The sequence below is a fragment of the Teleopsis dalmanni genome, chromosome X, assembly GCF_002237135.1.
Source record: "Teleopsis dalmanni isolate 2A chromosome X, ASM223713v2, whole genome shotgun sequence".
NCBI lineage: Eukaryota > Metazoa > Arthropoda > Insecta > Diptera > Diopsidae > Teleopsis > Teleopsis dalmanni.
The window spans coordinates 52,276,563-52,295,055 of NC_051848.1; the positions used below are offsets into that span (position 1 = coordinate 52,276,563).

The 18,493-nt window shown below is 24.8% G+C and overlaps 2 protein-coding genes across 4 annotated transcripts; one reads left to right on the top strand and one right to left on the bottom strand.

The window, feature by feature from the left end:
• Positions 1–2,563: 2,563 nt before the first annotated feature.
• On the bottom strand, positions 2,564–4,397 carry LOC119689744. The gene is made up of 2 exons (XM_038104641.1): positions 2,823–4,397; positions 2,564–2,734 (listed from the first exon to the last, which is right to left on the bottom strand). The coding sequence occupies exon 1, from the start codon at positions 4,377–4,379 to the stop codon at positions 2,862–2,864; it is 1,518 nt and encodes a 505-aa protein (XP_037960569.1). The 5' UTR covers positions 4,380–4,397; the 3' UTR covers positions 2,564–2,734; positions 2,823–2,861.
• Positions 4,398–8,835: 4,438 nt separating this feature from the next.
• On the top strand, positions 8,836–12,854 carry LOC119662325 (tetraspanin-5). Of its 3 annotated transcripts, XM_038071923.1 has the most exons (7): positions 8,836–9,156; positions 9,226–9,420; positions 9,489–9,569; positions 9,628–9,906; positions 10,016–10,126; positions 11,284–11,400; positions 12,551–12,854. In XM_038071923.1, the coding sequence occupies exons 1-7, from the start codon at positions 9,067–9,069 to the stop codon at positions 12,617–12,619; spliced, it is 942 nt and encodes a 313-aa protein (XP_037927851.1). In that variant the 5' UTR covers positions 8,836–9,066; the 3' UTR covers positions 12,620–12,854. The 3 variants fall into 3 exon arrangements, with proteins under 3 accessions (XP_037927851.1, XP_037927853.1, XP_037927852.1); XM_038071925.1 differs by lacking the exon at positions 11,284–11,400; XM_038071924.1 differs by lacking the exon at positions 10,016–10,126.
• Positions 12,855–18,493: the final 5,639 nt, after the last annotated feature.

Below are 18,493 nucleotides of genomic sequence, written 5' to 3' on the forward strand. Positions count from 1 at the left end.
AATTAGGAACAAACGAAAAATAATAATAAACAAATTCTTTATCTTCCGATTATTATAAAGGAACTACGTGACACAATACCCTATAAATAATATTGTTACAAATATTTGTTGTGGTAGTATTTATTATATATTATACGTATTATACGTATAGTCTTATAGTATAAATTAATAAAAGAATATTGTTGAAATTTAAATATTAATCTTTTTAAAAAATATTTTGCTTTTCTTACATTTTAATTTAATTTGCAGGTATTTATTTAACAAATATATTATATATTATAAATATTTATATATAAATAAATATTTTATATATAAATAAATATTTTATAATAATAAATACTAAATATATATAATAAATAATAAATTAAATAAATATTTAATATATATAAATATTATATTAATTCACAATATGTTCAATTTAATCAAAAGTATAATATGATATAATAATCAAAGTAATATATGTTCTATAATTTCTAGAACTATCTAGTATTATATAGTTTCTTTCGAGTATCTAGTATTTAATTCTCTTGACCGTAAGGTTATAGTTTCTCTATAGGCAAAATTCCATATGAAGAACAACGGTCGTAAAATTGCTAAATTAAGAAGAATAAAATACTCTGTATCAAAAATTAAATTCTTAGATAATTATGAAAAAAAATGTAGTATTTTTTTGTCCAATCTTTTAAAACGTATGAATGAAAATATAAAAATTATAATGTTAATAGATTTTATATAAAACTTAAATATATAGTCAAAATTAGAAATATAACTCATTTAAAATATTTTATAAGTTACAAATAATTTTTTTTAACAAACTAAAAGTATTAATATATAATGACATATGTAAGTTAAAAATTAACATTTATTTAATTTCTGTTAATTATTTTTATTTAACTGTTTTAATTTGTTTTTTGTAATAATTTTATTAATCAATATTAATAATATTTTATAAGTTTTAGATTATTACTAAGCTTAGGTCATTTATTTAACGCATAAAATTATTAATTTTTGTTTTTAATTAAAAAATTAAACTTTTTAATTTATGTTAAATATTTAATTATAAATTAACTTTCGTAAAAAAAAATCACTTTTATAATTTTATGTGTTTTATAAACGACCTAAGCCCAGTAATAATCACCAAAACTTATTGAAAATTTTTTGTTATAACAATTTATTAATAATATTTTATATTATTTATTATATTTTAAACTTTTAATAATATTTTTTATTATTACTGATGTTTTTAGTTATTCATATAAAATTAATTATTATTAATAATATATCATTATCATAACATATAAAATATAAATTATAAGTATTTGCATATAATATATATATATATATATATATATATATATATATAAGTAACATTAGTGAGAAATGTTTTACTTTTAAGTCTAATATTATTTTATTTTAGTTACTAAATTTAAAATTTTATTTTTAATTATTTAAAATTAATATTAATACAACTTCTATTAAATATTTATTATAAATATTTTATTTATTAATATTTTTCGTACTTAATATTTAATAATATTAAACTTTTTAATAAAAATATTTTTTGATAATATATTTATATATAATAATATATTATATTTTGATAAATATATTTTAAAAATATGTTTTCATTTCCAATCAAATTAACTTTTATTATAGTTTATTTACTGTAACAAAATATGAATTGAATTAAAATATTTTTTTAGTCATTTCCAGAGGTTCTTGAAACTGTAATTATGCAATTATCTTTTTAAAATATATTGCATAGAGCAATTTAATAAATAGCTTATTTCTTCTGAGTACTACTGAAATTGTTTAGGATTCAAAAAAATAATATTATAATATTTCGCTTATTGTCATTAAAAATTATATTAATTCTACCAACTATCAGATAATGGCAACAAGTTAAAAAAAAATCGGTGGACTTTAATATCCAGTGCTTATACAAACCAATCAAACTGCGAATGATTTATTAATACGTATATTATTAAATAAATTAAAATTAAATAATATTGAAACAATTTTATTTCAAATATATTGAAAATGAAATGAAATTCAATTATTTCTATTGCTATGAGTATTTTCTGTGATCTCAGCAATTTGAGCTGGAATGACTTTCCAATAATAACATATAATCACTTAGTGTAACCACTCAGTAAAAATGCAAGTAAAATGAGTGATGATGTCAGGGATGTCACTAACATAGTTAGGAAAAAACGTTTAATTTAAAAGAGCTAGTTCAGTTACTAAGCAATAGCTCTCGAAAAAAACAAAACTCTATAGTTATCTAATTATAATATTTTAATTCCAACAGTTTGGAATGGATTTAGTATAATTTTATTTAAACTATGACACTCTCTTCATAATTTTAATAAAACTTTCAAATTATCCATCTATTTTTTAACTATACTTATAATTATTATTTGTAATAAAAACTCTTTCATATGACAGACCACCAATATCATGTGTAAAGAACTATACATATATATGTATGTATTATAAAAAAGGTACTCATTAAACTTAATTAATAACTATAAATACTAAATAATTATAAGATATAAATTATTAAGCATTAGATTAATTAATTATTTATCGCAATGGTTTGAAATCACTGCTAAAATTAAGAAAGAAAATCAGATCGTAAAAGCATAGTTTATGATATCCTTGGTTTGACATTTGCTGTTTATATTTTATACAGGAACTGGAACTGCTATGATGTATGAATTTGTTTGTTACTCTAAATAAAGACATAAATTAGTTTATGTAATGATTTAAATATTTATATAGAATGACAAAGTTTAACTATATCGACTTTGATTACTTACATTGGGTTAATGGTAAAATATTGAAATCTGTCAGCTACTCTAAAACTTAGAGCCGAAAGAGGCAGCAACCTCTGCATAGGTTGGTTTAGAAAGTATTGAAGTATTTACACCTCCAGCATTAGTTGTCAGAATTGAGGATGTGGAAGGAGCTGGTACCAACAATTGTTTATATAATTTTTTGATATTACGTGGTTTACATCCAAGTGGAGGGAATTGCAGTTTATTATGAAAATCAAATATTACACGTGGTTTTGGTGGTGGAGACGAGTAATCATAACTTATATCATATCCAATTAATGGTTTTGCCCAGTATTGCAGAATTATATTTTCCGATAGAAATACCTCTACCCCCTGCTGTTTACTAATTGGCTTAATTTCTATATCTATAACAGCTGTACGATTAATTTTTGGATATATATAATGTGGGTCAATTAAATGTTCTTTTTCCAAATGAGTTAAAAATTCAATGGAGTCATCAAATAATTTATTGCATTTTTTAACCAAACACGGAAAGTGATATTCGTCGAGATGTTTAAGTAATTTATGATAGCTTCCAAATAGAAAAAGAGCTTGCTGAGCACGGCACAAAGGACAATAATAATGTTTTAAAATAAAATGATCAACATATTCTTTAAGGTTAAACAACCTTATATGGCAAAAGTCACAAAGTGGATGATAATTTCGTGTTAGACCTCCTCGATCACCTTTTTCAACATGATATTTTAATTGATTTGAGGTGTAATAAATGCGGTCACGCGTGAACATATCTAATTTGCTTATACACACATCACAATAATATAATTTGTGCTTGGTGGCCATATGTTGCTGTAATCTTTCCAACATTTTAAATACACGCGAAGGACACTTTGGACATTGATGTTGCACAAGATTATTGAATGCATTTATTATCTTTGCACTTGAAGAATTAATAATTTGATTATAATCGGATGTAATTTTTTCATGTTGTTTAAGTGGAATTTTATACGTAGCTTTGACCTCTGTAATTAATGGATTACGTATAAGTCTACGGCAAAGTGGACATAATTCGTCTTCATGAATTATTATCAATCGAGCCCAACAATCCAAACAAAGTGGATGATTACATGCCCCTACGCAGTATATATCAATTGCATTTAAGCAGACTGGACAGATGTCACCACCTCTACGCTTTGCATCAGCATCAGCAGCATTAACGTTGACAACGCCGTCACTATTACCGTTAGCATAACCATAACCAATAGCAATAACATCGCCACTGGTAATCACATCACCACTGACATTAGCATCACCATTGACATGATCATCACCATTGACATGATCATCACCATTGGCATCACCATTGACTACACCAATATCATCACCATTGACAACACCAACAGCGTCAAAATTGGCATCGACGTCGCCATCACCAGTGACATCAGAATCACGATCACTATTCGCAGCGACATCATAATTGGCATCGGTATCACCACCATCGCCCCTGGCATCAGCATTAGCAACAGCAACAACATTAACACTTAAGTCATATTCCACAAACAACAAATTCTGGTTATCCATTATTAATTTATATTCCGTATAAACTGTGTTAAATAAAAAAAAAATAATATATTTTATATATATAGTAGTTTACTTAGTATAGAATCAGAAAAGAACTTCAAACTTTTAAATAGCACTGACTTCTTTAAGAGCTAATCTTCTTTAAGCTTAAATTCTGAAGTTCTCTTCTCTTAACAGCGATATTAACGGGCCATTTTGTTGGCCCTTACAAATTAGCAAAAAAAAATATTCTTGGAAATACACTTTTAGGTGCGGATTGTGCAAATTAGTCCGATACAAGTAACCCATTAACCACCCATTAAAAGTAACTAACTCTGTGCGTACGTGAAAAAAATGCTTATTGTTATGACACATTCGCTATATCTTGCAGTTTAATGTTCACTTCCGAGAATGTGGGCTTTCGGTCTATGTTTATTACCAATTATTTCCGTTGGCTAATTACAACAACCTCCAATTATCACTATTTCTTTATACATACTGTTAAACTATTTCTTTATACTGTTAAACGTCATCATTTCGAAAATCCCACTTATGCTATTGATTCTAATCTTCATTGTACACAGTAGACTTTTGAAGGAACTATATTTTGACATAACAAATCTTCTGAAGAACGAAATATAATGTACTTGTTGGATTTATTATTTAAAATGAGAAATATACTTCTGTGCTGTATTTGATTCCGAATAATTAAATAACTCAAAATGTGATTTTAGTTTCTTTCAAAAATAAAAAAAAAATTCTCTAACTCGAAGTCTCCATAAGTCGAACCTTTTCTGTGCAAAGTGGTACTTCGAGTTATGGAAGTTTGACTGTGTTTCAACTTAAAATTACTACACTGAAAATATCGCAAGTAGACCAATAGCTCAAAAAAATAAACAGATTTAGATCCTCCTAGATATTTTACACAATTACAAAAGAATTATATTTTCAGAAATAAACTATGTTTTACAATGGTAAATCTAAACAAAAAACAATTTTCAAAATAACGATAGACCTTATAGTAAGTAAAGGTATGTTTTATTATACCGAATGTCTACTGCATGACTTACAAGTCTCGTTTTTCTCTTTAGGTATATACATCGCATATGCCAATTAACATACAGCTTTTTTTTATAAAACAAGTAACCTGGTCACTATCCATCTACTTACTACAACTAGTGGCTGAGACGTCTTTTTTATAACTTACTGGCTTTAACTGGCAAATATGATGGCCTCCCTCTTTTTCACACACTTTATTTCATTTCCTTTAATATCCAAACTTTGGATTAATATATTATGTATAAGTTGACCTATTGTTTGTTTATATTTGGTTTAAGTCACGTTTACCGATCGTACGTATTGGTTCCTATTTTCGTTTCGTCTCTTTTGCTACTGCTTAAGAAACACATTTAATTGTTATTTACTAAGTACACCGTAGAATAAAAAAAACTAAGTACTTTTTGCGTAAGGTATAACAACAGCTTAAATAAAAAAATGGGTAAAGTAGTTTTCTTCGAATTTCTGTGAACCACAACAAATATCAATACGAAGTGTACCCACTTTCAAGGTCTCTTCTTCAATGGTATTATATTGAAATACTGCTTATACGCCATAGATCGGCAAATCAATTTTTCCGTTATTTTCGTTGGATTTGTTTTGTACTCGCATACGCACAAGCAATAAACATACATGTGTATACACACATACATATATATATTATTATGTAAAATACATACATATAAAGGAAACTAATTTATATATATGGATATATGTATGTGAAATATTTATGTGCTTTACCAAGTACTTAAGTATATAGTAAAATTTATATTAAAAAACTAATTGTTTTTACATATAAAAATTTGCTGAAATGAAATCAGTTATTTTAATGTTAATTTATTTGTCGCGGTGTATTCCAGAAGTACACAAATAGATGCGCACTTTTTTCTTTTTATTCATTTTCTCTTTTTTAAAGGCAAATTTGCGAAATTTCTTGCTTCGTTGTTTGCCGTTATTCGAAGCTTTTCGTTCGTTCGTATGTATGTATGTAATATATTGTAAGAACACAAAGCGTGTTTTGCTACTTTGTTTATATGTATATATATATATATATCTATATATATATATATATATATAAATTCTTAACGGTATGTTCGATAGATGCCGTTATCCTACTAGAAATATTTGCCATTGGCATTGGCGTTCATTTATATGCGCAAAATGCTTTTTGGGGCGCGGTATAGAAATCCCGTTACATATCGATGCGCACCAGTTTTTGCATGTCCCACAATAATGTCAAGCCAGGCGTATTCTATATTTATGGTTCTGGGTCACAAATAATATTTGCCAAAAAAGAAAAACATTTTCAAAAACCAATCTACAACAATAATCTTACTCCAACAAGTCATGATCTAGAGTGCCTAAACAAATATCTACAGGTCTTAGATAAATATTTTGTTTGCGCCCTATGCTTCCATTAATATATCTAACGTATGAATATTTTTATACATTTATGCTAACAATATTTGTGTTGATGTGTTTCATGACTATTAATGAACAAAACCATAAAAAAAAGTGATATTTCACATATTAATTTACAGTTTTATTTACTTACCTGATTCTAACACTATTTCACAAAGTTTATTAACACGATATCTAATATATATCGACGACGTGAACACTTTTTTGAAATATTAAAAACACTATTAAGTATATATAGTTTTCACAAATCACTATAAAATGTACCGACAGCTAGGACTCCTGAAATCGTTATGGCAAAAAACCCGAAATCGTTAAAAAAGATGGTGACTATGGTGAATAGATAAGGTACTATGGGGAGTTCAATCAAGTACTCAATTCTATTATATTAAAATAAAAACAACTTATTACTTCATTTTTATACGTATCATATTACGTTCCTCTTGTTTGATCCGTAAATATGTTACATTTGCATAAAGTTATTAAGTCGTATCGGATCAATTTATTTGAAATTTCTATACATATATATATTCATATATATTCATATATATTCATATATATTCATTATTAATGTGTAATGGCGTTGTTCTAGTTGATTCATTTTTAATGTTTAAGGACTATTTCATAGAATGTAAAATATTTATATATCATTATATAACCCCATCTCCTAAATATTAATTATTATTTATTGTAATTTCAACTTAATCATAATATTGCCACTAATATTAAACGTAAATGTGCTATATTTTACTTATGTTATGATAACTAGTATAAACCATTTGTTACAGACGACGTGCCCGAAACATTAGAAAAAACTTCAAAAACTAGCATTGGAATGATTTTATTGGTTTCTAAAAGTAAAATTCAGTTCAAAGTTCATAAAAGTATTACAAACAAAATTGCTTATTATTTTTAATTTTTCAATTCTTAACATAGGAAAAAAAGTTTATACAATAACTTAATTAAGACTTACTACATAACATACATGTATTTTTGCTTAAACCCACTCAAATCACATTTCTCGTAATTTTGTAAATCTTATACGGGATATTCCTAAAATCTTCATTGTTTTATTATTTTATTCTACTGTTTCAGTTACAATATCTTTATTTTCCTATAAAAGTAAAACAATCTTTAGTTTTACTCTATACATTTTTAAAATGTTTAAAATCGGTATTTTTGCTTACCGCTTAACAGCTGACTGATTGACAGCTACCTTAAAAGTGTTTATAATTTTTATGCTTGAACGCTCTAAAAACTAATTTTAAAATCAGTTTTAAAAATGATTCTAAGACTCGCGTAAATGTAGTGTTTGAAATGCAATGAAATGGTCATTACTAAATTTACATATAATTACTTCTCCCTACAATAACCGGTGGTAATGACAGCTTATATATAACGAAAAAAGGTAATACAACATGACGCTTTAGATCGATCAAGCGGAATCAGCAAAATTTGCATCAAAATTAATATTACTTATGCTGTGTGAATATGCTTTTGATCTGATTTTATATGGTTTTGTATTATTGTATCTATGTATACGTATCTATTTCGGTTTTCTATTAATTAATCAATCGAAATATGTGTCTACATGTTGCAACCTTTTCAATAAACAATTTAAATAATTTATCGCTGCTGACTATGTAAAGTCATCACTAAAAAGAATAAAGCCTCGCGACTTTATTACGATATAACAAAGCATTAACATTTTATAATAATATAAGTAACATAAACAATAATAATTTATTAAATTTATTTATACATAATAACATAAAATTATACGTACAATTTACATATATTTTTTTAAATTAAAATTGTATTAGAATAAATTATTTTATCGAGCAATTCGGTTACTTTGCAATTTAAGTACTCGGTATCTGTTGTGTTATGTTTACTTTCGATTCTTAAGTCTGTAGGAGCTGTCAACTGTCACTTGACGTACATACATAAAAATTGTTTTTAACATTTCATTTTTACAAATTCTATAGAATTAGAAATTTACTTAAATTTATTTGATATAAATTTTTTAAATATATAAAGTAAAGTTTTCAAAAATTTACACATGGTTTTTACATCACAAATATTTGCAGTAGGAACAAAATTTGTGTTTATGGGTGTATGTATGTGCAGTTAGCTGCATAAGCAGAGTTTATTAGCAAATTCCGACGAAGTAAAGTAACTACATCAAAATTTATTATTAAATTAAAATAAGTAAGATTTAAATGTAAACAAAATGCCTGTACTGCGTAAATACAGACGTGAGACTAGTGAAATAAGTTGTTGCCTAAAATATATGCTATTTACCAGCAATGTTGCGATTTGGGTGAGTATTAGAATTCAATGCCAAAATGACAACAAAGAATTTACAAACCTTGAATAACGACTCTTGTAGATGATAGGCTTGTGTGTACTGGCTATAGGCATCTGGGCGTGGAACGAAAAGGACATGTTTAGTAATTTAGCTAAATTAACTTTCATTGCCTTGGATCCAGCGTTCGTGCTAATTTGCATTGGCACAATTACATTTATTATTGGCTTTACTGGAAGCGTAGGTGCGTTACGTGAAAATACTTGTCTCTTAGCAGCGGTGAGTGCGTTTAGTTAAGCATTGATTAAAAATTGTATTATATTATATGTTCGATATTTTATTCACAGTATGCCATCCTTCTCTCTATATTACTGTTGTTAGAAATCAGTTTTGGTGTTTTAGCATTTATTTTGAAAGATAAGGGTTGGGTAAGTTAGTTTGTTAATATTTATAACATTAAATAATATTTATTTGCTATACGTGCAGATTAAAGATCAGGCTACTGAAGGACTGCGTGCATTCATAATTCATTATCGTGAAGATCCAGATCAGCAAAACTTGATCGATTGGATACAAGAAGATTGGTTACAATGCTGTGGCATTGAGGGTCCAACAGACTGGGAAAGCAATAATTATTTTAATTGTTCGTCGGGCGCTGTTGGTAGTCGCGAGGCTTGTGGTGTGCCGTTTTCATGTTGTCGTCGGCGCGCGCAGGAATTTATTAAAAATAAACAATGTGGCTATGATGTACGCAAGAAAGGCTATGTAAGTTTTTTTTATAATAAGTTAAAATAAGTTGGTTTTAATATTCAACTTTTATGTAATATTAATGTTTTACTAATTATCAATAACCTTTTTATAACACAATGCTTAGCCCGTGGAACGGCATATATATGAACGCGGCTGTTTACGTGCTGGCGAGGATTGGTTAGAAACTCATTTAATTAGTGTGGCTCTAACTTGTATATTTGTTTTACTGATGCAGGTTTGAAAATAATTATGTACATTGTCTTCTGTCGAATTTGTGTTAATATTACTTTTTGTATATTGTTTAATGTGTTGTTTTATGTACTTAAGTTTGAAAAACGAATTGTTTTTATTTTAATTCCTGTAAAGTAAATATAATTAGCATAATTTAGTTGTATCTTTTATATAATATCCATTTCAGTATTTATATCATTTAAATCAATTGTGGCTTCTTGTTGTTGTTAACATGAAAGGAAAATTATAAAGACGTATAAGATGTGCATAAGTGATAGTAGTGTGAGAGACGATAAGATTGTTTAGAATAGATTGGTGATGGGTGGTATTTAAAAGTCAACTAGATTCAAGATAATGAAACCTAGCCACTCACCAAGATGATTCTTAGCAATCTCGGTTGAGTAAATTTTATTTTAATAAAAAGGAGTAAATACTTTTGGTTTATTGATTCATTATTTGTTTTATAATATATTACAAAATCTCTATAAATCTCTGGTAATTCATATTTCTCTGTTAACCATAACTCCTCTACACTTTTGTCTTTTATTATATAAAAATAATTTTATAAGTGAAGTTATAATCTAGGTATAGCTTAGGTTGGTAACAAATTTATTTAATTAAAATAAATCAACACTATGAAGAATAAGAAAAAATTAATTAACGCTAATATATTTAAAACTGTGACGTAAAATATATATTTTTCTGTATTTACAAAAATTATTTTCCTTAAAGATTTTTTTCAGATTTTGCAATCCGCGCTTGGTGCTTACAATATAGCTTCCAATATCCTGAAATAGAAATTCATTTTAGCTTGGTACTAACCCCATGATATGAGGAGTCAAACCTCAAATCAGGCACTAATATTTTTTTAATCGCTGAATAATTTTCTGAACCGTTTTAATTAAATATAGACTCTAATCAAAAACAGCTCCATGGTATATTATAATTATTTCTTTATTAGTCTTTGTTTCGAGGTAACATGAAATCAGAGACATAGATACCGCTGTAATAAGCAGTGTGAAAAATATATTAATTATTTAATAGGAAATTGTATAATAAACTATTAAGTTCTTATTGTGAGCATTTTGGTTTTTTTTTTTTATTTTCGTTATATTACTTTTTGTTAATTTATTTTTATTTAAAATTTTTTTTTTGTTTTAGAGCGCTGATGTATCAAAAATTATATACGAAAAAGGTTGTGTTACGGCAGGTGAAGAATGGATGGAGCATAATTTAATATTGATATCGACAAGTGCTATTATTTCAGTTTTTATGCAGGTTTGGTTTATTATTTTTTTAATTTTATTGATTTCATTAATAAATTATTATTTTATTTAATTTATAAATGTATATGATAGAATGATATGATAGTAATAACAAAAACTATGTTGCATCTGTCGAAAGATTGATACATATTTATTGATTAATATATACTGTATTTCTTGACAGTAAAGATATAAGAAATAAGTATTATTAAATAGAACGCATATTTGGAATTGATCTTTAAATCCTATTAAAGGTATAATACCGCTGTATATGTAATGATGTAATGATTTACTATCTTACTTTTGTTGTTGTTTTAATCCGTACTATTCCATTGTCTTTGCAAACAACAAGATTTAAACAAAAGATCCAGAAAAAACTATGTGGTTCAGTTCTTAGCTTTTTTAAGTATTGACTAAGCACAAACCACTGACAAAATGCTGACTTGCTTTCTTGAAATACATATTAATAATCTTTAATAATTTTGTGTTCTGCCCTAAGAAGTGTTTTGTTAGTTAACTATCTGGTATAGCAACGACATGAATAGGTCTTTGCAGACGAAATAGAATTTTTACTCCATTTGATATCGTTAGAGAGTCATAACTCTAACGATATGTTAATTATCGTTATATGTTAACGATAATATATGACTTATATGTTAATTAGATTAACTGAACCTAACATTTTTTAAAATTCATATATTATAATTTTGTGTATATAGTAGTAGTAGAGTAGTATTCTTTATTAATAATTTAAAAACATACAATAATTATCCATACTTGATACATTTTTAAACTTTCTACAAGATTAGAGGGTTAAAAACAGTAGACAATCACTAGATTAAGCTAACGACATTGGGTCATAGCTTTAAGTAAATAATATATAATAATGTATATATAATGTATGTATGGATACTTATTGTAATTTTTGTGCTATCCATATTTTTATACATATATATTATTGCTCTTTACCCCTCTTTCTATAAATATATTTTTATTTTTAATTATTTTTTTTTAATTTTTTTTTTTTTAATTATTTTATTATTATTATTTTTTTAATTATTTTATTATTATTATTTTTTTTATGTATTTTTTTTAATATTTGATTTTTTTACCTTTATTTATATTCACGTGGCTATTATTACATACTTTTTTATAATTATTAGATACTCGGAATATGCTTCGCTCAAAATCTGCGTGCTGATATCTACGCTCAAAAGTCAAAATGGCACTGACATATACCTACGTCCGCCCCCACTGCCATTTAGAGTTGCCAACAAATAACACGAAAAAAACAACAATAATATACAAACTAATATTAAATTGTGTCACTAATTTCTTATAAATTATTAAGCTATTCAATGCTATTAAAATGCACTATATTCTCATTATATTTAGATTATTTTTAAAATTAACAAACGTGGTCTGTTCAAAAACTTTGTCGTTTTTTATATTTTATATTTTAATTTTTATGCATACAAGTGAAATTTTTTGTGTAAAAATTTTATGGCTTTAAATTAAAAAAAAAAAGTGACTAAAATCTATATAAAATGATTTAAATTAAAGTAAAATCAAATTTATATACATTCCAAATTGCTAAAAAAAATTAATTAACACTGCCAGCCATAAAATTGAATTAAAAAAAAATATTTTTATAATTATAAATAAATTATTTAATTTATTCGCTGTATGTTTCCTACTAATATTTTTAATTTCAAAAAAAATTAATCTCGAAATGCAGCTGTGATATCTCTTATACTTTCCATTATATTTAATATTAAAATGTTTAAAAAATAACAACAACAAAATTAAGAACACATATATAACTGATTATATATTCCTAAAGTACTTAATATACATATAATAATATTACAATTAAAAACTATTTTGCATTTAAGCAGAATCTATTAAAGCAAAAATATTTTTACAATATTAATAAATACATATATACTTTGTTTTAAAATAAAAGTTAGCGCAACAATTAAAAACTAATAAGAAAATATTTTTGCGGGGGCAACAAATTTCATTGAAGAGACTAAAATATGATTGCAATTTTTTGAGGAGCCTCAAGGCTCAAATAATACACAAATAACCTATTAATCAACTTAATTAACTTAAGATAACTATTTTGAATACTCAATTAACAAACTAAAAGACAAATGCAACAACTAATAATGTTACTTAACTTTTAAAATGTACATTAAGTGATACTTAATATGTAATTTTATATCTATTTTTTAACTAGTTAAATATTTTGTTTAAACTTTTAATTGATTATGTTTAATCGTATGTATTTTAATATAAGAAAAAATAATTTGTAAAATGTAAAGTCATAATAACTAATTCTGTTTATATAAACTAATTGCTTTAATTTGTTAACTTGTATTTTATAATAATGTCGTATATGAAAGATGTTAAATCCTAGTGCTTCAATATTAATCAAATTGCTCGAATTATTTTAGCATTTTAATGTTCACCACAGGTTCTAGGTGGTTTTAAACCCTGAGTTTTTTCTATATATACAGTAACATAATGGGCCAATAGGCTTAAGTGGATCCACTAGTGATCGCCGGTATAACCTTACTTAACCTAATGTTCGAATACGCTTATGTCAGATTATTTGGCTCGACAGTGTATTCTAGCTGTGTATTGTGTTCGAGCAGAGGATATTAATAAAAAATCAACAGAAATAAAAATGAATAGCAGGTTGCTATTCGAGTGTCATCAGCATTTTCAAAATGTTCGATTTCGAGAGAACTAAAACTGTTCGTGGACCTTATAATGCTAGACCACGTTGAAGTACTAATAAATTTCAATGATATTCCCTCTCATATGAAGACAAGTTTCACAATTTTAGGAGCACGTCTCATCATGTTCCAAGGGATTCTTAATATATAAACTTCACGAATTTAAAAAATTCTAAGTCACAAATTTTTATCTCTTAATTCTTTTAGTTATCATATGCAATAATTAAGTCAATTTTTAATATGAAAATATGTATTTAAAAATGGTTGAAAATACAAGTTAACAGCATTTAAGCCTATTATAAAATAATTAATTTATCACACCTTTTATTCTATACAAATATTAATATAGCAACTGGGATAAGGCTTACTACGACTCTAGTCAACATTTCAACTTGCATAAAAAATAAATTATTAGATCAATACAAATCTAACATTAAAAATGGTGAAAATCAAATAAATTTATATTATTAAAAATTTTTTTAATATTAACTGATACTGCTTAATTATTTATTTTATGTGTTATTTATTTATTTTATTTGTTAATTATTTATATTCTGATTCTATTTGTTTATAACATAAAATTTTTATTCAACATTTCTGTTAATTTCTATATCTTGTCTGCATTAATTTCATATATTTTTATATATATTTTATATATGAATTTCATCAGCGCACTAATTTCTTATATGCTGGTATTATTTAATATATATTTTTATTTAATATATTAATTATTGTCTAAATTAAATATTTTGATTAAATATTTAATATTTTATTTTATTTTATTTATTTTTTAATAATTTAATTACTAGAATTTTATTTATTTATTTTTTACTAGAATTTTTTATTATATATGTGTTCACAGTGACTTATGACTGCTTTGTAAAATATACGCTTTTATAAATATATATTTTTTAATCGTATAATGTAATTTCATAGTTTTAACGGGCAGTGTCCGTTTAAGAGCGCCTTGACTGCAATTACATTTTATTAATTACTAAAAATTTTTTATTTAACAATTTGTAACATTTCTACTTTATTTAAATTCATATATATTTTATTAGTATACCAATTGCAATCTAATAAATATTATTGCATTTTTATAAATTTATATTATACTACTCTTTCCAAAAATAGGGAAACATATTTATTTTATAAATATTTTGTGTTTATATATTTACTTTAATTATTTATTATATATTTTTAATTTTATTCCACATATTTTTTAACTAAATTTTTTTGGAGTTGATTTAATTATTCAAATGAATTTATCTATACGATAAACCATTATTTATTAATGGTTTTTTTAAACAGTGTTCTACTTTTATAGATCTAATAATTTATTTTTTTTAATCATTCTATATTATTTTAAAGGTGTGATAAATGTTATTAGGGCAATACCTTACTAAATATTATATGATTATATGTATATGTTTGGTTTTAAATTATTTTAATCTCAAATTTCAATCTAGTGTCAATAAATTAAAAAACAAACGATGAAAACAATGAAATGTTAATTATTAAATTTAAATAAATTTTACATTTAAAATAATATTAAAATAAAAATTGTGTACTTCCACTAAGTTATGTACAGATTAATGTATTGTATATATATATTTATATATATACGTATATATATATTAAGTAATATATTAATATAATTTCTCCTTTGCCAACTAAATTTGAAAATAACATAAACATTAGACAAGCAACTTCAACAAAACAATAAAAGTGTCTAATATATTTAAAGGTAAAAAAAAGAAAATAATATCAGTTTATATAAAATTGAATTCCCTAATATTTGATATATTTATTTATTTACAAATATTAAATTAAAAAATAATTAACGGACAAATTTGAGTTCATGTTTTTTACGGCTTCACCTTTTCTGAATATAAAAGGAGCTTTGAATTATTATCTTAAACATTGCTGAATTATTATATATATTGAGAGCAATTATAAAAATTTATGATTTAAAAAATCACTAACAGCAAATGAACAAAATATTAATATATTTCACTACATAAGTAATTATTAATTAAATCGAAAGTTAATATCAGTCAATTCGTACAATTGGCACTATTCAAAAAAATAATGCCTTAGGTTAGCCAATATAAATAATATATTTTAATAAAAAGATATATAAAAATAATTAGTAACAATATAAAAATATAATAACTTAGAGCATACAACAATGTATAATAAAATAAAATATAATTTGGAATTTGTATTAGAAATAATTGAAAAATATAAAATTAATGAATAATTTCCTAAACACCAATTATATAAATATATTATTTTAGTAAATATATGAAATATTTATTAAGTAAGAAAAAAAAAATTAACAATTTAATTTAATTAACAATTTAATAAAAACTGCTTGAATATTAAAAAAATGCATTCAATAAAGAACAAATGAATAAAATTTAATAAATATGCAATTATTATTAAAATACATTATAAAGATTTTTTTATTAATAATAATATTTATATAATTATTATAAGGATTGTGGTTTTAAAGGGATTTAATATGCCGGTAACCATATAAGTGCCTTTGGTAACCCAACTTATAAGTAACACACGGAAAGCTTTTTTAAGCGGACACCTGTGGGATCAGTAAGTCTGTCTGATGCAATGAACTAACATTTTAAATGAAAAGACATACATTGTATAAAAACTGTAAAACGGGAACCGACAATAGTTAAGAGAGATTGATCATTTAACGGATCTTTCACTGTACCCCATAACAATGCAAAAAGGGGCAATGAAATATAATGTAAGCAAAGAAAGTATTTAACAAGTCAGTGGGTAGGTATATGGGGATTGAAGAGTGTGGATTCAATCATGTGCCTTGAAGAGTAAGTGATTGACAGAAGTTGAATGTATACAACAAAAGTGTGAACGTGAAGATACTTTGAATAGAAAGATGTTGAAAAATGCAAATGTTTTAACGTAACATAAACATTGAGATCGACACTAATACAAACATTCTGTAAATGTTTAGTAATAATAATATTTTAAAATTTGTCATATCTTAACTTATTTGGTTCTTTTATTTCAGATTTTTTTTTTCAATTCAAAGGTGACGCTTATCTCTTTAAAACTAAAGAAGTGATGTTCATCATCTTTATATTTAATAGTTAACAGAGACAGTTCTGCTGAAGAAACACTCTAACAAATGATATTCTTCAGCTATCTTAAAAGGAAGCTCCTATAAACAGAGATCTCTCTTAAGCATGTATTGATTTTAGTCTACAGTTATCACTTTTTGTAAAATGTATATGCTTTTCAAACCAAATAGAATTATTGATCCTGTTATAGAGCTTCAGATTTTTAAAAAAAAATATTTTTCAATACTAAACTACCAAAAAATATTAAGCAAGCACTACTTGAGAAAGAAGTTCTGTAGTAGTAAAAAATATAACTAATAGAGTACACTACAGATTATATGAATTATACAAAATTATCTGCTTATTTCAACTTTTCAATCTTTTATATATAAAAAAGCGAATAGTAATGTTTACTTATTAATTAATTATTAAGAATAAAAGGACAAATAAGCAATAAAGCGATTTACTATGGGATAACAATTTACAAATAAATCAAAAAAGGAATAACTGAACTGGATGCGATAATCTGATGGTAATGGTAAATGGTAGTTGTTAACAATTATTTTTTTTTATGAACGTCAAATTTTAAATTATAATAATAATTACTATTAATACAATTAATTATAATTAATACAATTATTAATACAATTATTAATACATAGATGATTAAATAATTAATACCAATGAAGCACTGCCCTTACAAAATCACTAATCTGTGTGGCTGTACAAAAACTGGCTGTACAGGACTGATCAAGTCTATATTCTGGAGCTGATCTGTACAGACGATCAAGTACTTATTATATAGGACATATAATCCTATCAGGAACCCAGAAAGACCTTCGTTCCCTTGAATATAATTATGATTATAATACAAACTCTCTTACAAATATTTATTAAAAATATATTAAAAAATTTTAATACAAATTACAGGACTGATCAAGTCTACATTCTGGAGCCGATCTGTACAGACGATCAAGTACTGATTATATAGGACATATAATCCTATCAGGAACCCAGGAAGACCTTCGTTCGCTTAGATATAATTATGATTATAACACAAACTCACTCTTACAAATATTATTTAAAAATATATTAAAAAATTTTAATACAAATTATTAAATGCGATATTTTTTAAAATTTTTATGTGTTAAATAAAATCTAAGCCCGGTGAAAATTAAAAATCTTATTATAAATGATATACAAATAATTATAAAAATTTATTATGAGATTATTGATCATTTCAAATATATTTTGT